Source organism: Drosophila tropicalis, unplaced genomic scaffold (genome assembly GCF_018151085.1).
Source record: "Drosophila tropicalis isolate 14030-0801.00 unplaced genomic scaffold, ASM1815108v1 contig_1009, whole genome shotgun sequence".
In the NCBI taxonomy this organism is placed as follows: Eukaryota; Metazoa; Arthropoda; class Insecta; order Diptera; family Drosophilidae; genus Drosophila; species Drosophila tropicalis.
This window is the reverse complement of record NW_027172367.1, coordinates 737,107-760,646: the sequence shown is the minus strand read 5'-3', so window position 1 is coordinate 760,646 and position 23,540 is coordinate 737,107. Positions and strand designations below refer to the sequence as shown.

The window sequence follows — 23,540 nt, the reverse complement described above, 5'->3', positions numbered from 1 at the left end:
GACGCATAGAACGAAGCATCTCCGACCATACAAAGTATACATATTCTTGATCAGGACAAGACGAATTCATATAGCCATGTCCGTCTGTCGGTCCTGCTATGTGGATCGACGCGAATTCATTCTAGACCTTAAGAGCTACAGCGTTGAAATTTAGGCAAATTTGCATTTAGGCTTGTATATACTGCAGTTTTTATAACTCGGATTTAGCCGGATCAGGCCACTATATCATATAAATAAAATAAATACAAAAGCAATAATACAAAAATTGGGCGTTTGTGTGCCCGAGTCTTGGGGTGATCATGATCCATCTCTTAGGACTTTTGAAATGAAAGTATTCCACCTGGTTGCTCAGCGTTTCGATTCTTTTATTTAAGAAATCAAAACACTTAATGTCAAGCTCTTTCATATCCTTAAACCAGATGGCATCCATATGAAGAAAGTGATTTCTTTACAACAACCGCAGACTTTGATCATATACAGAATTTTAGATCACTCCAGATGAGTTTTCATCGTTGACTTGCTGTAAAAAGGTACTCGTCCGGACCATTTACAATGAGCTCGTTGGTTTTACAAGTTCTTCCTGACTCAATCATCTGGTGGGGTCAACTTTGATGCCTCGGTTGAAAGGAAAACAGTTGAGTCGCAATGCCAAGCAGACATCGACACAATTGTCCATTAAAATGACCATCTCGAAGACCAGTAACCGGACTGCTACAATGCAACTTAACGAAACACCAGAATTGCAGAATTGCTTGTGGGCGCCACCAGTTTGGCACAAGTTGAACGTCAGGAGATTATCAATGAGGACAAACAAGAGATCTCAATGAGGTCAGATTACACGAAGTATGGAACAAGGCATAGAAAACCGATTCCATTAATGTATCATTGCATTCGGCCAGCATAATGGATGAAAAGCTTTTTAGAATTGATTAAATCCATAGACGACCCAGAAGGAATCACAGTATACGGCTTTGGCTATGGACTTCCACTCCACCGGAATAGAATATATCCAAACCTTGTGGTGATACTGCTGATTCAGGAATAATCGTGATCTACCAATATTATCTGATTGGTTCTTCATACAAATATAAGCAACTATACTTACCCTGATGATGATGAAGCCAAACTATTAGAAGTTATGCACGAGTCGACTGCTTTAAATCGAGTTGAGGTGTTTTACGTTTTATGCACAAGAGTCGATTATTTTGTATTTCAAAAGTTTTTAAAGTTTATAAATTTTGTGTTTGCAGTTGTGTAGAGCAATGTTTTAATAAATAATTTAACAAAAAATTATTTTTTATTTTTTTGTTTTGTTCCAGAAAACTAGTGTTGATGTTAATAAGATTCAGACTAAACTGAAATGAGAGAGTCTCTTCTCTCCGATGTAGAGAAAAATAAAGCAAACAGCCGAGACAAGGCCTGCTTGATTGTTTTTTTTTTCAAATATTCGGTAGACTTACTTTAAAAGTAATCGAAATAATCAAGTGACATTTATTCCGAGGATATTCCGAATTAAAGGTGGAAAATTTTAAAAATGTGCAAAATTTGTATCAAGATTTATCGCTTTAAGATGTCGCTGAATGATTCGACATTAATGAAAACTTAATATTTATAAAATTTAAGCTGGTTTACTTTATTATATTAGACTTAAATTAAATTAAATTATGGGGATTTTCGATTTAACTCAACGAAGAGCTGCTTAGTATCTTTGCCCCCTAATTGTGTTCAATTATTATTGATTTAAACAAATGTCGATCTTGTTAGGTCTAGCATATTTATACCCTTGAAAAAAGGGTTTATTCATTTTGGTCAGAAGTGTGCAACGCATAGAAGGAAGCATTTCCGACCATATAAGTATATATATTCTTGATCAGCACGACGAGACGAGTTCATATAGACATGTCCGTCTGTCTGTCCGTCTGGATCAACGCAAACTCCTCCTAGACCGTAAGAGCTACAGAGCTGAAATTTTGCATGTAGGCTTGTATATATTGTAGGGGTTGTATGTATATCTCGGATTTAGCCGGATCGGACCACTATATCATATAGCTTCCATACAAACCCCAAAGTCACGAACAGTGACTTTTCTCAATAACTTCGTTATTTTCTGTGCTAGTGTCGTGAAACTTAATATTAGAGAGTTTATTACGCCTAAAAACTACTTTGCCAAATTTGATCAAGATCGGGTGACTATATCATATAGCTCCAATAGGAACGATCGGTGGAAAACAGTGACTATGATGAATATCTTCGTTGTTTCCTATGATTGTAGGCCATTCTTTCGCAAACATAAGCCTTTTTAGAAAAAACATTCTTCCACATTGATGGCTAATGGGTAAGGAAAGAGTTACCAAAAAAAGTTGCCAGGGTATACAAACTTTGCCGCGGTCGAAGTTAGCCCCGGCCCTCTGGTTATATGGTGATTTAGAGCAGGGGGTGTAACGTTAGGAGGGGGATGACTACGAATGATTATTTTGTTTATTTTTATTTATTACATTTTTTTTGCATTTTAAAAAATGTTTTTAACCAACCAACCACTGTGCCCAGTGGCCCATGAAATTACTCATGTAGATTTGAATGAACTGCACGGGTTGTATATCTCGGATTCAGGCGATCAGGCGATTACTTTGTTACTCAATAAAATAAAGATCGAAAAAATCGAAGGATTAAATTATACAGTCTTCAGATAAAGAATCGATAAAATTACATACTTCCTCTAAAGCCTATGCTAGAAGACAATTCGACTTCGACTTTTTATATTCTTTATAACTTCTTTTCCTTGACGGCTATTGCTTAGGAAAGATTTGCAAGGGTATACAAACTTCGGCGCGACTGAAGTTTTACATTTTACCATTTGTTATTTGAAAACGTTTTAACAAACTTTGATAATTACTCTTTCAGTTATTACTCTATCTATCCTAATTTCACGTCAAATTCATTTCAACTATTTTTTAGTAGGAGTACTAAAAAAGTCAAAAACAGTTATGATTGAATTCTACCAACATGTCTGTTGACCAGACAATTTACCTATGAATCCATTATTCAAACTAACGCATAACTAGGCGTGGGATTTCCAGCCCTGATTTCTGCCTATTTAATATTTATTTAGAGAGAGATTTTTTCTAAATTATGAGACATTCTTACTGGACATGGGAGTTGAATGAACAGTCCGTCTCTGGTCTAAACGACAGGTCATGTGGGTGACATATTTTTAGGATGATGTTTTCCAGCAGTTTGAGGGCCAGTGCATTATCATGGGTTTCTAGCCTGTAGAGGACCGAATGCCGTACGTCCGGATCTCGCACTTAACTTAAAGAAAGGGTCTTAAGGTCTCTGTGAGTTAGGCACATAAGGAGTCGATTTATTCTCAGTTATGGTGGTTCGATCTGGCCTATTTAAGTAGTTAACCTGTGGTTATAAACATTGAAATTAAAGTTTTAGAAAGCAAAAAGATTTGGTGTCAGATGGCTACATAACGGTAGTGGTTAACAATCACAGACATTTTCTTGATATGGTGTGAGATTAGTGTATTCCCATGTGTAGATGGGCGTGTCATAAGTCATGGACATACAATACACTTCTAAACTATGAATGTATGAATGGATATCCAGTCCCCATCGGAAGCTGTGAAAGGCATGAGAAAACTGCTCTCTGTGGCAAGAAAGAAATCAACGCCATCGTTAAATTTAATTAGGCATCAAATGACCATACAGCCGAGCTAAATCAAAAACCAAATGGCCTGTAAGTGACCCGAGTTGTTGGCTGTGTACTGTGGGCCAGGGGCCTGGGGAGAGTCGGGCAACACTTTAAAACACAATTAAAAGTCAAAACGTCAAATGGCTGAAAATGGAAGCTGGTGGGCAACCCTCCAAGGACTTCATTTGCAAGTCGACAGTGACGCCAGCATGGCGCCAAGTCGGAGGTTGGAGTGGGAGAGTCGGGGTGGGAATATGACACTCTTTTACATAACATTTAACAAAATTATAATGAGGGGATTGAAGTTTAACCCCTGGCAAATGTTAATGAGATGATGTGACAGGATGATTTTAGTTTTGGCGCAGTGTAGGCAGTGTATAACATGAGAATGAGCCCGAGACTATGTGGTTTATGTAATTGTCATCAGAGTCACTCAGATGACCGTGACTCACTCATCTAACCGTATTAGGCCATCCATTAGTGCAAATTTTATTACCACAGAAAAACACAAAGCAAGAGCAGAGAAGATAATTCGCACAGCACTAACCTTATATAATTATCTAGATTCAAATTGGTTTATCACAACATGGGACAAGAGCTGGCTTGGATACTCATAATTACCAGGAGATCGGAGAGTGGTGAGCAAGGAAATTAGTAGGGGTCAACACCATTACCAGAGGGCTAAGTAAGTACCACCACACAAATACCCGCAAGTACAATATGAAGCAGACTTAGTATAAGTATATGCTAGTTATCCTCTACCTAGCCTAGTGGATGGAGAAAAAGTCCACTTTGCCTCGACTTCAGAGCGGTTTCTCATTGTTCTCAACCCTTTAACCCAGACGTGGCCTTTGCCATTGGAATGGCAGATTCATTTGCACTTATGTAGCTGCTTTTTGGGAAATCAAATTCAATTCATTTCAGGCAATTTTTATGTTTTCGATACATGCGGATTTTTATGGCATGTGCGGAGCAATCGTTTGATTTCCCTTTTTATCTAATCGCACAAATGGCATCGAGGGCTTTTCTCTTATCTTAGCCCGCAGACGCAGTTCGATTTCACACATTTACACCTTTCTGTCCATGTATGTATGTATGTACACTCGACTCCCCAATAAAAGTAAACTTAAATAATATCTAAACAATGCTAAAGAAGCGGGTGCAATGCGGTTTACTTTGGCTTTGTCCAAATGCGGGCCAGTTTCAATTAAATTAAAATGCTTACAGCTCAAAGTGCTGGAGCCAAACGGTTCGTAAAGGGGTGAAATGGCTATCAACATCAGAGCTAATAAAATGAACTTCTTCTACCCAGGTAAGTATGATTCGACATAATTGGGTTGGTATTTTTATAGAATGAGCCCGGGATCTTTTCGTGTAACCTTCTGTTAGTAAATATAAATGATCTGTCTAAGAAGTTTCTTCCATGGTTTCATGGAAATCTGTAAACTTATTTTTCTTTAGCATGACTTTAGATCAGGATGAGGCTCCTTTTTGAGTCCGCGTAAAGTGTTATACACCTTTTGTGGTCTCGAATTCGAAGTCCTTTGCTCGAACTACCTAACACTTAGTTTAGTGTCTTTTAGTTAGTAGATAAGATGTGAATGAAAGTTTAGCAATCACTTTCTTGTTTTTTTCACTTTGGTATAACTTTAAACTTTAATTCTATAAGTTTGGCATTTGCGTATCACTTTCTTTATCTCTTTTCTGACATCCACTCCTCCCTGCCCGCTTGTTCCACAGACATAAACCAAATGCAATTTCACGGCTATTTGAATGGGGCCAAATGCATGCAGCAAACGAAAAAGAAACCCTGGTTTTGCCAATAATGAAATAAATGAGCGCAATTTTCAATTTGCCACGCAGATGAGCCACAAAACAAAGTGAACTGAAGTAGAGGCTGGGTGATGGCGATGGGATGGAGCAGAGAATGCACATGAAGTGCATTGTGGGAGAACTTAAAGTTGAGGGTAAATACTACGTCACATAATGCCATGCCACAGCGGTGCAGAGGGAGGGGAGAACGACATGAAGTACGCAACATGTGCCACAATTAGCGGAATTTTTGGTGAAGTCGAGGGACGGGTGGAGAAGGACTCTTTCGCATATCTTTGGCATTTACACAAAGTCCATGGTACTAGTAGTGTACGTGACATTTAGGCAATTGGCCGTTGGGAAGTATTTCAAGTGGTTGCAGTACCGAGGGAAACTGACTGAACGAAGTGCATTTGTAAAAATGTACACTGAGAGGAATCAAATGGAATATTGGGCACGATTGCTGAGCCTGGAATTTCACAATTAAAATGTTTCTTGCTGTGTACAAACTGAGAGTTGCTCCTTCTTTTCATCCCTGCGGCGAAGCTTCACAAATGTACATTTAATTAGCCCGTTTTCTTCTTTCTTACATCCATACATACATACATATATCATGATTTGTTGACAACTCTCATTCGAAAGGCTTCAAAAGGACATCCTCCCTCCTTATGTCGCTAGCACCATAATCATCAACCCGCCCCCTTGTCTCATCTGCTCCTGCTTGGAGTCATCCACTTGTTGAGTAAACAAGCAACAAAAACCAAAAATGAGAAAAATCGCGTCACTTGAATCCTTAGAAAAATCAAAAACAATTAAAGTTTGTTCAAGAACAACAACAAGCAGAACTCATCAGCATGCCACACACACACGCACACACACACACAACCACACGCAAACACACGCATACACACACAGAGATGTGGGTAAACATGTCCTATTTCTATCCCTTTCCCTATTAAACCGCCCAAAACCACCCACGCACACGTACAAGCGCTCGCACACACACACACACACACGCGGACAGTATAGACAGATAACGTTGCCTACTTTCCAGCGCGTTTGTCGCCAACGCAAACAACGTTCTGTGTGACGTCGTTTGACGCTGAAACCTCAACCATCCCCTGTCTCTCTTTCCCATTTTTCGATTTCCTTTTCCATCGCCCTTGCCGATAAATAAATTTGTACATTTGGTGTAAATGTAAATAGATTGCGCTATGTGTATGTGATTAAAGGGTGGCCCTGGGACGGTCAGAGCGGCGCCACATAGACGCCCAGGCAAATCCTGAATCCTGCTTCTTTCTCAAGCTCCCATTGTCATCATCGATCCCGTTGTCGTGTGCAAAAATTAAAATATTCATGGATGTTGGCCTTAGTTTAGACAGTTTTCGAATGGGCAGATATCAAGAATTCGAAGAAAAATGCGTTCCAATTCAATATTTTGTCCGAACTCTTAAGCCAAACTTAATTGAAATTAATATTTTGAATAGCCGGTGTATTTACTTGAAATATCCAAAGACTCATTAACTGGAGTCAACAGGTCTTCAAAGTCATAGGCAGACGTCCAAAGTCAGCTGCCATTTCTTCCTCTAATTTACATAACAACCTTCTTTCCTGCTTGCCAATCTTGAGGAAAGTTCTGTCAACTGCAACATTGGACAATGCGCCATCAATAACAATTACTTCACCATACACATAGAGAAACGGTGTTTGATTTCACTGCGAACTTATAGATTAAAATGTACTCAAAGATATGGATATATTAAATGGATATGACTAAAAGATCCAGCTACGGTGGGTTAGTTCATATAACTAATAATAATGGGTAGTGAGAGTCCTGTTAAACATGTGTGAAGTTCCCTTCGCAGAAAGGGAACATCCAATTGTCATTCTGTCAAAATAAAAATGAATAAATTCCGTTCACAATTTACACTCGTATCTCAGCTATTACACAAATAACTGGTCATGGTGAACTTTCGTCTTTTTTTATAGTGTAAGTAGATAGCCTCACTACAGGTGGATCTAGGTGCAAATGACCATCGGGCCATCAAAGTCAGGACATTCCAATTAATCCCGCTTCATTGACTTTTTTCGCCAGGCACGCATTATCGCACTCTGTTTGTGGCTCGCTCGTAATTTAAATGCTAATTTGTTTATTTTAAAAAAGAAAAGTCACCTGAAGTTTTCTGTTACGAATTTTCATAATCACGAATCAGGCGGAAAGACGTAAACTTTTGATTACATTAACATTGTAAAGCAGATGCCAGTTGTGACGTATGCACGCCCGACTCCAATACTCGGCTCTTTTTTTCGGGACGTGTTATGCTTAAATGCGTCTACTCTTCCCTCCACCCGTTTATTCGCCTTTGCTGCTGAAGACTTTATTGCAAGAAAAACTTTTTAATGACACCAATTAGCACAGCTCTCGAGGCAGTGGTGCACACATAAGCCACACATCCAGCCGCATATCCTTTCACATACAGATGCCTCCTTGCTTCTGGCTCGTTAATTCAAAAATGTGGACCATAAATAAACTCCTCTCGTTGGGTCTTGCTCTCGTTTGTTACGCGTTTGCCGCACTGAGTAAATAATAATTATTTCTGTTTTCAATTGACGTAGAATTATGAGGAAGATTTTAAACAACCTCTGTGCGGTTTCCAAGTCGCAGGACACACGTTAAAGTCGAAATTTAAGTACGGCCAAGTTGTCAAATATCCAACGGCTTGAGAATGTTTTCGGATGTTCATGGGAATTAAGGATATAAACACCAAGAGTATACAAAATTGTAATCCAAAAGTCAAGTCATTAGGAGTTAGTGCCGAACACAGACACAAGGATTTACTTACTCTAATCGGAAACTAATATGGGGGTTTTGCTTTCTTTCAGATTTCATAATACAATTCCAGGCATCGTCTCCCTCGTAGGCAAATATAACAAGGAGCTCCTGTGTGGGTTCGCATAATAAATGTAAATATGCCAACTAACTGACCTGACCCCCAGCTCATCTGGGCAGCGGCAGGAGATGCTTAGAAAGGAGATGCGAAAAAGAGGATTGCTTGTTGCGGTGATCAACGATGGTGAAGCAGCTTAAGTATGTAGCTGTCGGCCACCGGGATGTGGACACGGACAAGGAAAGGGACAGGGCTATGACGACGAGGACATTTTGCTATTGACATTTGACAGGCCGCGTGGGTCTTGAAGCCCTTGGGGCATGGACGGGGTGGGGAGGGGTTGGAGGGTAGCTATTTAACAGCCTTTTCTTCACATTTTATTTTTGTACTTTACAATATTCTCCTTCAGTTTTAGCATTCTTTCTAAAATAACCGCGGGTGTGATTTCTACCCCAGCTAAGCATCGGGGTGGACGGGGGGGATTCTGCTGAGGGCTTTGTGTCGTGTGATTAAATTTGTGTCTTAAACGTGTTAAAGTCCTCCCTGCAGCTTCTGCTTAAATATGCTCGTCGTGTATACATATTAATGTGGGACAGGACCTTCTTTTGATTGCATTATAGACGTTGCCTGAATTTGACTAGAGATTGCGGTTGCCAGGGATTGGTGGAACTGTAAGGAAAAGAGATTGCGTAAAGTGGAAGTGATTATTAAATGAAATGTTTTTTAAAACGATAATATAAGTGAAACGTTGGTTGTATAGACCAATGTATAGGCAACTCATAACCGAAAAGGTACGCAAGCTAGAAATAAAAAAGATGGATAGGAAGTCAAAGTTGTAATATATGCTTCTCTCGACTTCCTCCCAGCATTATTTCCGCAAAGGGGATCTTCCCCTCAGATCTCTAAACTGGAATAAGAAATTTAGAGTTTGTATTCATCTGTACATATTTCTCAGAGGCTGAGATCAGTCGGGGTATACCCCAAAAACTCTTAACTACTTGTTAACTCATACGCAAAAAAGATATTGAATCTAACGAGCCTATTCAAAGTCCTCGATGAAATTTGCTTGAATAAGTTCCTCTTTTCAAATACTTTTGTATTTCACAGGATTTTTTCTACATTATGCGATGTTTCTCAGTAAAGTAGGCTGTTCGATTGATGGGTTTTAAGGCAGATAAGTACATATTATTAAGATCGGATCTGGCCAACTGCCAGACTGATTGACTCAGTGAGTGAAGTTGATGAGCACATCGCGTCTGTTCAAGAATATATGTATATAGTTTATCGGGTCGGAAGTGCCTTCTACTATATTTGGTGATAAGACACAGGATGACAAACTCACATTGCTTACCCTGTTAATTCAGAGTTTAATTACGATGATAATAATTTTTGGACCACATGATTAGCTACGATTACTTGACTTGATACTAGGACGATTGTTTATAAGTATATGAGCTAGATTTGCTTTTGTGTGCCTACGACATTTAAACAAGTAGCTACGGACATTTTCAGCAATGGCTTTCTCTTACCACGAAAAAAAAAAAACCAACGATTGCTTCTTCTCAATCGAGAATTTCGTCCTGTGCTTGTCTTTTTTGTACGTAACCACAACAAAACAGACCAAGTCTGGGTAGTATATATTTGTTTGCCTGGTTTTACTTTTGTGTGAGCGATGCTTGTCGAGAACAATGATCGGTTTAATATGTTAAGGGTGTAGTCCCACTAGTTGTAGACCAAAAGCCAACACCCTGCCACAGACTTAACTACTGGGGCATAATCAAAAGGCTCCTTCAGCAGAGAGTTGCCCACGCAATTGCTAGATGCAATGGTCGGGCTTTGGCCTTCGTTTGCTCTATGCCTTTTTTCCTGTTTACTATTTCCACATCGAAGGAAGCAATTGGAGCCATGAAAGAAGAGCGAAGGCAAGCAACCCATCTCTTGCCATCGTGTGATTTACATAATGTCCTTGTCGACAAGGCTCGTCCACCACCACACCCCCCACACCACGCCACCACCACCTCTCCCCACTTGCTACATAGTTTAAAAATATTAACTGTCAATTTGTATTTGGCAACACTTGACTGAAGAGGCATTTGTGGGCAGAAAGGCCAGTGGAGAGGCAAGCGGAAGTATGCCTCGGAGCCGGGATGGTGGCATCAGAGGGTTGTCAGAGAGGCAAGAGCTTTGCACTTGATGGCGAAGTTGACTTATTTTTATCCCGTTGACTATATGGAGAGACTTCTCAATAAATTGACTCTGAGTAAACATTTTACCAATTCTTTGGGTTCTTAAACCAAAACATGGCAATTGATAAATTTAAATTTGTCAATCCTAGAAAAGCAATTTCGAACTATGTATGTGTAAAAGTTTGCGATATTAACTGAGAATAGAGTACACATTTCTAAAATTGAGAGAAAATCATGAAAATCCTTTAAGCCACATCAAACAACTGCAACGAAACAATTTCTCCTGTGTGTAAACAAAAAAATATATCACATGCAACTTACAAAAATAATAATAAAAGAAAAGCAAAAACGAACTTTGCTAGGCAACATTTTATTATCTGACAGACAATAAGTTTATCATCAGATAAACCCAGCCGCAGCCGATAAGGATATGAGCCCAGAGTGATAACAAGAGTGTGGACAAACAGACGATAATAATAATAATAGTATACAACACAGTCAGTCGATTCGGAGTTAGTAACACAAAAAAAGAAAAATTGATGGGACGGAGTGGCAGTTACAAGCAGAGAAAGGCCCTAGATCTGGGACTGGGGCAGGGACATAAGTCAGTCAAAGTCGAATGCAGGCTAATCAGCCAAATGGGGGCGCAACCCTAAGTAACGGGCGATCTCTTCCCGTTGATGCCCTTACATCAGTATTACCCCCCTCTGATACGAAGTTGTGCCTCAGCACGTGGTGTACATGTCGAGGAACTCCAAAACACGAGCCACCCCGTGGTGGGTGACTGCGGTACGAACAGAAATGGAATATGTTGTGATAAGACCGGAGTTTTTGATACCCACTGAAAAAAAAAACAGATGTGCTCCTCGGTTAGCGTTTTGAAATTGTGTTCCAAAATTTCAGATTCGTTTTCAGATTTTTAAGCACTTCAATAGCCCAACCACAGATTAATAACTTTGTAAATTGAAGGCTGGAATTCTATATATTATTATTGATGAGAACACATAAGTCGATAATGAGGCTTTTTGAATGTCATGTTTCTAGCTTTCTAGCCAGCTTATCGAACAAGGGAAAAAGTCACTCACTCAGACGAATTTCCACTCACAATTTGAGCCCTGAGAGTAGTTGTTCATTCGTCAGTCGGCAGCGAGGCATTCGTGTGGGTGTACCACCCCAAACTCAGACCATCGTTGGCTTGACTTGTTGCTCGGCCTGCTCGGCACGTCGGCGAGGCTTGTGATTCGCCTTTGGGTCTGGGAACGACGGCGAGTCGTCGACGAGTCGCGATGATGCAGTCCATTCCACAAGTGGCCGTCATCGTCATCGCTTCCGCGTTTCCGGTGCTCGACGTGTCAAGTCAGTTTGGTAACTTATCCCAGCGCATTTTGCTCGTCTCTACGTTTTTAAGAAAGTTTTTAAATTTAAGATCCAAAATAACAAATACAAATAGAAAAATGATAAATATATTCCAAGTGAGACAAGTGCATAAAATGTTTATCAAAAATGTCCAAATCTAAAGTGAAAATAACTGTGAAAGATCTATTTTGAAATATTGTGAAAAGTGAACAATCACGCAATTTAATTTAAATTGTATTATATTTGGAATTTCGATCTAATGTAAGTTCTTAAAGACTGTTATCGACCCCTATAATATTTAACAAATGGAACTATTTTAGATTTAATAATCAAATAGGGGATAATAAAAAGTTTTGTGTTCGGTCAACTCAAAATAATTCAAAAACTTTAGTTAGAGCTGTTTGCCAATCCAATGTAACATTTACCCATTTTGATGAGTCAAAGTTCTTACTCTCAATCTTTTGTCTATCCTCCAAGGAATTAGTCCACATATACGCATTTTAGTTCATATTAATACAAATGCCATTTCTACTAGCACTAATGAAAATATCAATGATGACAAAAAATAGTTCAATATACTTCTATTGTTGTTGTTAGTGTTGTTTTTTGCTCCACTTGTTAGCTCAGGCATCGCTTCACTCGTATACTTGAGCACTCAAACAAAGACGCTGAAATGTATGCTACGTTTTATTTTATTTACTAGAAAGCATAATAAATATTATACAAGACCAGGTGCTTGTGGTAATGCTCTGTGTTAAGGCATGTTGGACAAGTTGGTTTCTCCTCCCAAGGCCCTCACAGCCCCGCCAGACAACAGAAGCTGCATTTTCAGTGTCAACTGCAGGCGAAGCTTGAAATACAAATAGAAGATGCCATATTTTGCAGAGATCCCCATTAAGGTCCATTCGATGGTGACAAATCGGCGACTCATTGTCGGGCGTTAAGAAAAAACTTCTGCTGGTTACAACAAACTGTTCCATTACATAACACGTACCAAAGGCAACGGTGTCAGTGTAACACAATAACCTTATTTTCCTCACACCCATTTCAAAAATTGCGGAGGAGGCAAGCACGTGACACGATCAATGAGTAGTGCAATTGCAGGCACAGAATCGTCTCAAGCAATGAGGTAATCGACACGGTGCCGTCCATCCTACGCCGTTCCTCATTGATCACGACTCACGTTTGCATCTCTGCCCGGGAACGCCGCTGTGCCCTTTAGCCGTTTGTGTTTTGTGTTGTGTTACTTGTACAATGCACTACTCTGAGTAATTTCTGTTTAACATTTCATTTAAAGACGAAGAGTCATAGAGAGTGCAGAGTGGAGCCCAAGGAGCTTTTCGTCGTTAAATAATAGCGACACTTTTGTTTCACTCAACGGCCACAACAGAGATGGTGGCCGCAAAGTGCGCGTTTTCTATTACAGCTTACAACCATGTCCGTGTCCACAAGTCAGTGCTTTAAATGCTCCACGCTGTTCTTTTCCGGTCAAACGCCTGAGGCATAACCATAACAACGCCACCAAAGCGATGTTCTAGGGAGGCAAGGACGAAGCAACAATTGTGATTTAAAATTCAAAGTATAGAAAATAGCAGCAAAAAAAGAGCAATCCGTTCACAATGCCCCTTGACCCTTGGTGCCCGAACAGGGCAACAGGCAATCAGAATTTACCATAGTGAATCAAAATGAATTGTTAAGGAATCGTTTCGTTAGGATGAAGAGTTAAGCGTCATCCAGACCGTTAGCACATCAATTACTTTTAATTGACGTTGGCATTAATCCAGTAATCAGTATCTTTACAAATACTGACGAGGTACATACGTGAAATTTTGTGAGCCAAACTAATTTACATGCCAGAGCAGTCACGTGTGTGCCCAGATAGTGATATCGCGACAGATAGCCCATTTTGATTACAGATAACCAATATCGAAGCTGACACACAGTTTCACAAATGGATCAACTGAATGAATAATATTGAACAAAAGCACAGCTGTTGAAGGCGACAAAATGAGCTGACAGAAAGCATTGTAATTAATTGATGTTATATATTATGAAGACAGCTTGACAAACGAACTGATTTTTGACAGGATACTTTAAGAATGATAAAAAATTAGATTCGATGCAATGAATTACATGTGCTTTGGCTTTCCACCTAAACTTCTTCCTAGTCTAACGGCAGATTGTTCGATATATGCAGAGAGAATAGAGACCTATTTTATTTCTTGGTAGCTGATGGCAAAATGAATTAATATCCTTTAGTTCATCTGAAAAGGAAATTGCCAAAGATAAACGATGGAATAGTCATCGCTTAGTAGCTATTACGATTTATTGTGATTAGACTTTGTTATTTAAATTTGTGTCTACTCGTACAGTCGCGTCTAGCCTGGATACACGTACAATGATGGATGCAACGCAGTTAACAGAGCTGATTGGCAGTCATGACTTTATGCAGCTTCAGCAACAACTTCATCACAATAACAACAACTATAATACAGATGGACATAATGGGCTATCGCCGGAATCGGCGGAAAGAAGTTCGAGACCTGTCCGTCGAGCAACACGACGAACTTCACAGGTGAGACAATCGAATCCTTTGCTGCGTTACATTTCTCCAATCTCTTTATTTCTCTCTCTCTCTCTCTCCTCTGTTCGCAGTTAAGCAATAATACTTATGATCTGGAGATGACCGATTCGAGTTCACAAAGCGACGACACAAGTGGCGGAGGCGGCAGCAGCAATGGGGGTGGGAGTAGTACCAACAATAACAATAATTCCAACCTACAAGGTAATTCCCAGAGTAATGCAAGACCCTCGAGCCGTACCCGCCAACAGTCTAGCCTTTTACCGAACAATGCAAACTCTTCCAACTGCAACGGGAACTCAAATTCCAATTCGAATCGGCGCCGGAAAGGAGCTTTAAATGCCAAGGAGAGGAACTTGCGTCGTTTGGAATCGAACGAAAGGGAACGCATGAGAATGCACAGTCTCAACGATGCATTCCAGTCTCTGCGAGAGGTCATTCCCCATGTGGAAATGGAGCGACGTTTATCAAAGATCGAGACACTAACTTTGGCCAAGAATTACATAATCAATTTGACGCACATTATACTGTCCAAACGGAATGAAGAAGCAGCTGCCATGGAACTCAATGGCGGAGCAGTGGGTGGAGTCCTGCTGTCCAGTTTAACGGCGGAGGCCAACGGAGGAACAAACAGCACTGGCAATCCCACCAATGCCGCTTCCTCGATTTGCTTTGATGACGCGTTGGCCAATAGCGGTCCCGTAGCCGGTGCATATGATTGTGCCATTTTGGCAGCCACAGATGGGAGCCTCCTGATGCAGAGTCTTCAGACGCCGCAACCAATATGCAATATGCAAACGCCACTAGATCAGCAGCAAACATCCCATCACTCAGCACATCATCATCATCAACAGCAACAACAACAACAACAACAGCAACAACCGCAGCAAACTATGCATGGTCATTCCCTAATGGGACCTACGACCTCACCGAACCTAATGCTTCCCCAGCAGAATTCTCAGCAGCAGCAGCCCACGCTCTTACTCAATGGCTCACCTACAGTTGGAGGAGTGGCTAATGGCTCAGCAGGACCTTTCGTAGATGTCAATGATAATTTCGATGAACCTTTTCGAGAATTTCTATAAGAACAGCGACGAAGGCTTGAATTTTGGTCTGTGGTAAATGGATAGAATTTAAAAAACAAAACAAAACAAAAAAATGCAGATAAAATATAGATAAAATTTAAGAATCTATGGGAATGGAATGGCATACAGTAAGACTTAATTGTGTAACTTAGTTCCAGCTCTATGTATACATACATATACCTAAAATAACTTTACCCTCATAGAACTCACCATAATAAGTATATCAGAAAATTATAATATAAATTCTTAGGATTATTAATATGAGTTTAGCAAAAAGTTGGGTCTTGGGTTTAAGTCGTACCATCAAAATACACATAATGCAATTATCCATGTTGTTATATAAAGCTAATAATAATCTAAGAGTCGAGAAACGGACGAATGAAACACCAAACGTAGAAAAAGTGTAATTAAAGCTAGTAACTGAAACTCGATCCAAAGCTGTGCGAGTGGATGTAGTAGTAGTGCACACATACATACATACATACATGCATAATTGGCAGCAATAGCAACAAAAACCGAAGGCATCAATTAACGTTAAATGGCAACCCTGGCGACACCAAGTTAATTTACCACCCATGATCTTTTTAATGCACTTGAAATTTACTATAGACGTAATGCTGCCGCCAATGGCGAAGGCAAGGACGAAAAGCAGAGAGCGAGAAGGCGTGAGAGAGTCGGAGAGGGCAGCTAAACAATTAACACACAACGTATTGAAATTGGCACACTTCCGTTGTGGGGAGAGAGTATCCCACTGTATTCGGCGAAGCGGTCGACAACAACGAGAGAAAGATACAATAATGGGGCGCAGTGACGTTCTAACGGTAAACAGTAATAAAAATAGCAGCACCCAGTGGGTAGACGCACACAAACACACTCGCATAAATACATACATATGTATATATGTACGTGTATGCGTGTATGCGTAGATGCTTGGGTCTTAACAATAATTAAGTGAAAAATAGTAGTTAGGGTGGATGTCACCTCTTAAGCTTGTTGATTATGTTTGATTAGTTGAGATTTGGTATTCTGGGTTAGTCGGTGTGGCCGGCTGGGCCAATGTTTCACTTCCATTTTGCAGGGCCCAGCCGGAGTGAGCAATACGGGAAACAAAGTGGTAGCGAGTCAATCTAGTCAAATTTTGTTCTGTTGAGCACAGAAAAGGGAACGTAATGAATAAAAAATTTCGAAAATCGATTGCAATATAGATGTTTAGTATGTATTTGTAAATGTTCCCCAAACCAAAAAAAAAAAAAAAGAAAAAATCAAGTCTATTATATACATATTATACTTAATACATTTATATGATACTAAATACTAAAATAAATTGAAATCGTCTTACTCGTATTGTAAATAAAGTTAATCCTGATCTTAACTTATTAATGAGCATTTGGTGTGTACAACAATTTGACGAAGATCCCTATATGTGCATATGTATGTAGGTACATCGATCAATTCGTGAATACGTTTACTCTATCTTTGTAAAGAGATGCATGACAAAACGATTAAATAAATAAAAACAAAACTCATAAATTCTTGAATGTTGTTTTATGCCCGATACGGATGCGGAGATGCAATTTGTTATAGATGAGATGATGACCTCAAGAAAGACTCCGAGACAGCCTGTGAGTATTGCGAAATTGCAATGAAATATTGACGACCACTCCATCTGCTTTTGCGTGGACCCCACATATTAGTCTACAGTAAAATTTTATGGCTCTAGCTCTCAACACTCGGCCATTCATCAGATGTTCATGTTTACTTCATTAAGAGTTTATAGTCTCCGAGATCTAGGTGTTCATAAGAACGGATATATTGACTTATGGAGTCGAAAAAGCTTCTTTCTGCCTGTTAAATACATTTCGGAGACTTAAATGTACCATTTTACTTAATTGGAGCATGGTATAGAAATTAATATTAACAATCTAAATCATTATTTCCAAATTTATTGGAACTCATTCACAATATTGCTGTTTTGAGTGGTCATAAAATGCCTTATGCATTTATTTGTTTAATTTCCTGGTGGTTATATACTGTGCTGATATTATATCCACCCATCTTTCTTTTACCAGCAGTAATTTGAAAATGGCGCTTGTTTGTTATTAAAAACGACGCATCTGGCAACGCTAAGTTTGCATAATTTCCAGCACTTATTTTTCGTTTTGCCACACTCCTTTTTCTAGGGCGAACGGCGAATATTCAATTTTTACGGCAAGTCTTCAATTTTTACGGCGAATATTCTGTTTTTTTTTTACAGCGAATATTTAATGGTTGTTGTTGCATTTAAGAGCCCGAGCGAATTGAATCTGATTAGAATTCAAAAAAACAACACAACGTCTGTCTCTCTGTCGGCGGCATAGTCTGTCTTAACAAGTAACGGCTTAACTTGAATTGAACGCTGTACTGGAGTATAATTGGTTCGTAATTATTTCGATATTGTGTGCATTAATATTAAAAAAGGTGTATAAAGGTGAAGTCGCTGGTTGTTAACAACCCCGTTTATGTGTGTGCGAAAGGGAAAGGTGTGTGCAGTTATTTCACTGTCTTTCAGGTTCACCCCCTGCTTCCGTTCTACTTTTCTGTGGCCTTTTGTCTTGCTTTTCTACCTGTGATTTTTTGTGGGGAAAACTAGTTGAACACAACTGAACTAGAAATTCCTTTTTCAACTACAGCTTTACAATGTTTAAGAAATAATAAACAAACGAAATGTTGATGCATACATAAATTTATAAAGTTTCGTTTGTGTTAGTGCGCCTAGTCGCCTAGTCTTGTCTTGCCGCTTGAGTTCCCTTCAGTTTATTAACCCTTTGATGCTGCTGTGGCCGCTGCTTTGTTTGGATTTTAAAATTTATTGTGCATTTTGACACTTTCGTCTTTTGCGTTTTAATTTCATCTCCGATTGCCCATTTTCCCCAGCGATGTATAAAAATAGCACAATGGTCAGTCAGTATAATAAAAGAGAGGGAGAGTGAGTGATAGGTGGCAGTGTTGGACTGGTGAATATTCCTAGCTTATTCCCGTTAGCCATGCCCACGGATAGATTTCCGGAATTAGTTGATGGCACGCAATGTAAGCGTATCATTATGCACACAAACACACACACACATGCATAGTGGGCCCCACTTGGCTTATTGACGTCGTCCAGTTCTACTAACCATCATCATACCACTCCAATTTTGTTCGTTGCCCCAACTCTTAACCAGTGGCATGTATGGTGGGAATGGGGAATAAGAAGACAACAAATGCAACGGATATAGGCATTCCATAGTGGTACAAAACCTGGCTAAAATGCACCAACATAGTTATGCATGTATATGGATTGAAAAGACAGTACAAAAAAAACTACATGTATATTAGTTATTACAAATATTGGTCATAACGGTACAAAGATGCTTGATCCTTGAGATCCTCAGTTGTAATAATGTTAGAAAGCGTATGTTTACCTGTGTAGTATATACACACATAGTTGAAGACTCTACATTCCAAAGCTACAAACACCGACTTGACCCTGCTCGAATTTGCAAAGGCAAAAGGGATTCAAAATCCATGTTTTTCGCTGGTTACGCACCAGTGTTCCCACACATGTATGTATATACACATTTGTATGAATGAACGTATTGACGTACCTACATACATAAATAGTATGTGCACCCATACATACATATATGAAAATCCAAGGCGTTGTTATCGTTCGTTTACGCGTGAGTGGATGTCCTGCATATTGTGTCCCTGTTGAACCACGCGAACAGGTGAAACTTTTCACTCGCCCAGTTTTTCCTCCATTCAATCAAAGTGTCCCAATAGCCCGATACGAGAGTCGTTAACAACTTGTATTGACACAATTTCAAATCGATCGATTTTGTTGCTAGCTTTTGCCACATAAGACACTTTTCTTGTCCAGCTAATTGGTACAGCGACCTTTCCTAATTGAAGAGTTCATGTGATCGTTATCATAATTTGTTAGATATCAAGAAAAACTGTATAGTTATGGTAAGGCCCAGGTCAGTGCAGCTGTTATTCATGACTCACGGACTAAGTGAACCACGGGCTACAATACATACATACATACATACATATATAATACTTGAAACCCAGCCGATTTATAGAATTTTAGATAGTAACACTCCAAACAGAATAGTTTTGTTTTTATTACAGAGTTTCCTGTATGGTGAAAATTATTATGTTTTCAAGTTTAAGAGGAACAATTGGTGTTAAAAATTTAATTTAAATTTCTCAAGTAACTTGGAAATATACATATGTATGTATGTACATACATATATGGATGTACATATATATGTATTTCCAATAATTTCGTTTCATTTTAAGCTTAAGATTAACAAAAAACTCAAACTACAAAAACTTTGCAGGTTTTTTTATATTGCTCTTTCATATTATCTAATTTCTTAATAATAATGCGCCTAAAACGCTAGACTTAGCGTTCTAGGGAAGCTATGTGTTTGATATAGTGGTCCGATCCAGCTGAATCCGACATACAGAAGCCACATTTCAGCACTGTATCTTGTCCGGTCTAAGAGCAGTTTGTGTTGATCCAGACGAACAGACAGATTACAACCCGTCTCGTCGTGCTGACCAAGAATATTTATACTTTGTATGGTCGGAAATGCTTTCTTCTATGCGTTGCTCACCTCTGACCGAATTAAAAAACGTTTTTGCAAGTGTATAAAGTAATGTAAACTTACAGCAATTTAAGAGATCAGGCCTTACCAATCAAATATGTATGTCCGATCCTAACAACTTTTGGCAATTTGAAATTTTCCGACTCTCGTTAAATATGTTTTACTTCGGACTAAAAATAGTCAATAACCCTTTGTCACAATGCTAACTATGAGGGCGGTAGCAGATGCTTGCTATGAGCAACGTTGCGACTTACTTAATTTATTTTATAATATGCAAAAATAGTGTTTTTTTTTTTTTGTCTAAATACGTTTACCAAATGTTGTACTTTTGAAGTCATTAATGGCTGAGTCGAGTCCATCTTTTTGTGTCGGTCTGTGTATAATCCATTAAAGCAACTAATTGCTTATTTGTAATCCTGATCCAAAGCTCAATCGGTGTTCAGTCTGTCCGTGCCGAATAAAAGGTGTTGAATAAAATCCAACAGTCAAGAAGCTAACCAAATTCGGCACTGTGTCTACATGAATATATACAAAATATTTTTCAAAAAGCATAAAAAATTGAGAAATTTATTAATTGTTCCTTAATATTTTTCCTCTACCGTTATATTTACAAACTGGTTTTAAATAGGTCATAGCTGAAAACCAAGTGACTTGGCCTAATCCATTCAGAATGGTCCCTTTAAAGTGAGGGACTTTTTTTTGGTTATGATGGATAATCGAGAATAGTAAATGTTGAAGAGTATTGTTCACATAATGTGAATTTAATGCCAAAATATTCGCAAAGTCTGAATGTTAACCGATTTAATTTACTAGGACACCCAGTCACATTATCATTTATTAGTATAATTGCAACTGTGGACTACTTTTTGCAAAGTTTATTAAAAATGTAAAAGCATGCCCACAGCAGTTTCGTCCAACTGCACCTCTTTGGTTTCATCAGGGCATATCGATTTAAAGAGCACATTGGTTAAATCACACATCAAAGGCTGGTCGTCCTTGTACCTAAAAACGTGCCCTCGCGCCCCTTGTTCAGCAATAAAATGTAATAACAAATAATAATGCGCCTAAAACTAGGCCAAGCTGAGAAAGGAAAAGCGGACAGAATGCATCCACAACTTGCCGCCTTGCGTTCAAGGGGGTGTTTCATGAGAGCGAGGGAGAAATCGTAGGGTTAATCCCTGGCCAGACATGATAGGGAATGGCAGAAATGGAGACAAACTTGCGTGTTATGATTTTGGGGGTTGGCTTGGGAACACTTGTATCTCTTTTGTGCTTTCATGTGTGTGGGTGTGGGTGTGTTGGTGTGTGAGTGGTTGTTGTTGACCATTTTATTGATTGATGTGTGACCGTTGGTCAATTGATTCATATTTCGTTTTTACCTTTTTTTCACCCATTTCTTTTAGCAGAATCAAAGCACAAGGCCTAGCGACACGAAGTTCTGAAAAAGTTTTGGCTCAAAATGGCATCCGGAGGTCTGACATGTGTCAAGTACATAACATTTTTTTGCAACCTTTTGTTCGCAGTGAGTACAGTCCGATAATACATGCACCCTTCTACTGTACTAACACTTTTTTATTTGTTATCTTGTTGCTTTAGCTCACTGGATTGCTCATCTTTCTGGTGGGTGGAATGGTCCAGTTGAACTATGCTCATTATTCGAACTTTGTGAGTGATCACATTTGGACTGCGCCAATCATACTGATGATTGTCGGCGCCGCTGTGGCCATCATATGTTTCCTCGGCTGCTGTGGAGCACTGAAAGAGAGCAGTTGCATGATTCTTAGTTTTGCCATTCTGGCCGTGGTGATCTTCCTATTCGAAATTGGCCTAAGCATTGCCGGTTACATTAAGCATTCGGATCTGCCCCATTTGATGGAAACCCAATACAACATGACAATGAAGCATTACAAAGAACGAGAAGACTATCGCGATGCCTGGACCTTGCTGCAAACGGAGTTGGATTGCTGTGGCACCTACGGGCCCGCCGATTGGGAGACCATCTTTCCGAACAAGACTTTGCCAGCAGCTTGCTGCACCATCATTAACTTGAACGAGGCCAAGGAGTGCACCGTGGTCCATGCTGCTCAAGAGGGCTGTCTGAAGAGGCTGTTGAGTATTTTGGATTCCAAGACCCTAATATTGGCTGGCGTAGTGTTGGCAGTAGCGGGTATTCAGGTATATACATTACTCAAAGTCTATATTATTATCTTCTTTAATGGTTTCCCTCGTTTGCAGCTGCTTACCATACTCTTCGCCTGTTGCTTGTATCGGTCGTTTCGCCGAAGCTACGATCACGTTTAGGACTCGAAGCGATGATCCCGTCTGTCGACTTTAATAAATTTTTGTAGTTTGTAGATTTGTCGTATGCATACGAAATATCGTTGTCGTCTAAGTAACAGAACAAACCATGTACACATTATTACACACCCAAATGAATAACTTACAAACTCAACATTTATATCCCTAGCAAAGTGAACTGAGTATCAACATCTCAAACATTTATTATACATCATTTACCATTATCACTCCCAATATTATTCTTAATTGTGTTAAGTTCTTCAGCATTCCTTAGTCCCATTCCCAAATCGTACATAATGACTTAGCTCTCATATTCACCTTCATATACATACCTACATAAAACCAAACAGGTTATCAACCTCATCGAGATTTCATAAATTCCACAAAAGCGTGCAAGTGTCCTTGTAAGAACTTTTATAAGCATTTAGAATCTATACATAAATGTATACATTTATATAACTTGTAGTATGTGTATCCCTAGCTGAACCAAATACCAAAACATATCCCACCATTATATATTCGTTTTTAAAGAAGCTATATTATTGTCCTTTTATATTGTATGTATATCATGTAAACCCAAAAATATTTGTTATCGCCACACATGCAATCTGTACACAATTTAAGAACCATTGAAGATTGATATTACCAGTTGTTTTCACAAGCAATATAAGAGGCAAATGATTACATACTTGGAACCGAGTCCAAAAACTGTTTCAAAGTCGAATTTACAATTTTGAATCGAACAATTTACAATTATTATAGATATCGTATTGTATGTATCCCGAGGCTTTAACTAATGCGATTTTATGGACGATCACAAATATAAATAAACAATTAATCAATGTTACACAACAAGCATAAAGTAAATCCAAAATTGTCGTAACCAATTAAGCAATTTATTATGTAAACATTTGTGCATTTTTTGTATTTCGAATCTGTGTTAAAACAACTGTGCAGCACTGAAAGAAACTTAAATAAACAATTTTAAATCAGATGAATGAAAT

At 39.0% G+C, this 23,540-nt stretch overlaps 2 protein-coding genes and 1 long non-coding RNA gene across 4 annotated transcripts; 2 read left to right on the top strand and 1 right to left on the bottom strand.

Moving 5' to 3' along the window:
• Positions 1 to 341: 341 nt before the first annotated feature.
• On the bottom strand, positions 342 to 1,338 carry LOC137586945 (uncharacterized). The gene is made up of 2 exons (XR_011033836.1): positions 1,106 to 1,338; positions 342 to 1,027 (listed from the first exon to the last, which is right to left on the bottom strand). It is a non-coding gene; the product is annotated as an uncharacterized lncRNA (long non-coding RNA).
• A 12,996-nt stretch (positions 1,339 to 14,334) lies between these two features.
• On the top strand, positions 14,335 to 15,604 carry dimm (dimmed). The gene is made up of 2 exons (XM_068303508.1): positions 14,335 to 14,513; positions 14,594 to 15,604. Exons 1-2 carry the CDS (start codon positions 14,337 to 14,339, stop codon positions 15,602 to 15,604), a joined length of 1,188 nt encoding a protein of 395 aa, XP_068159609.1. The 5' UTR covers positions 14,335 to 14,336.
• A 2,258-nt stretch (positions 15,605 to 17,862) lies between these two features.
• Positions 17,863 to 23,539, top strand: Tsp39D (Tetraspanin 39D). 2 transcript variants are annotated; one of them, XM_068300588.1, is made up of 4 exons: positions 17,863 to 18,018; positions 21,645 to 21,760; positions 21,835 to 22,413; positions 22,474 to 23,539. In XM_068300588.1, exons 2-4 carry the CDS (start codon positions 21,698 to 21,700, stop codon positions 22,537 to 22,539), a joined length of 708 nt encoding a protein of 235 aa, XP_068156689.1. In that variant the 5' UTR covers positions 17,863 to 18,018; positions 21,645 to 21,697; the 3' UTR covers positions 22,540 to 23,539. The 2 variants fall into 2 exon arrangements, with proteins under 2 accessions (XP_068156689.1, XP_068156772.1); XM_068300671.1 differs by having other exon boundaries at positions 17,881 to 18,018; positions 21,642 to 21,760.
• Position 23,540: the final 1 nt, after the last annotated feature.

Bases quoted from the DNA above. Each gene is read 5' to 3' on its own strand.
- Tsp39D (XM_068300588.1), top strand. From the start codon at position 21,698: ATGGCATCCGGAGGTCTGACATGTGTCAAGTACATAACATTTTTTTGC. The intron at 21,761-21,834 runs GTGAGTACAGTC...TTGTTGCTTTAG, and splicing joins TTTGCAACCTTTTGTTCGCA to CTCACTGGATTGCTCATCTT. The intron at 22,414-22,473 runs GTATATACATTA...CCTCGTTTGCAG, and splicing joins TGGCAGTAGCGGGTATTCAG to CTGCTTACCATACTCTTCGC.
- dimm (XM_068303508.1), top strand. From the start codon at position 14,337: ATGATGGATGCAACGCAGTTAACAGAGCTGATTGGCAGTCATGACTTT. The intron at 14,514-14,593 runs GTGAGACAATCG...CTCTGTTCGCAG, and splicing joins CAACACGACGAACTTCACAG to TTAAGCAATAATACTTATGA.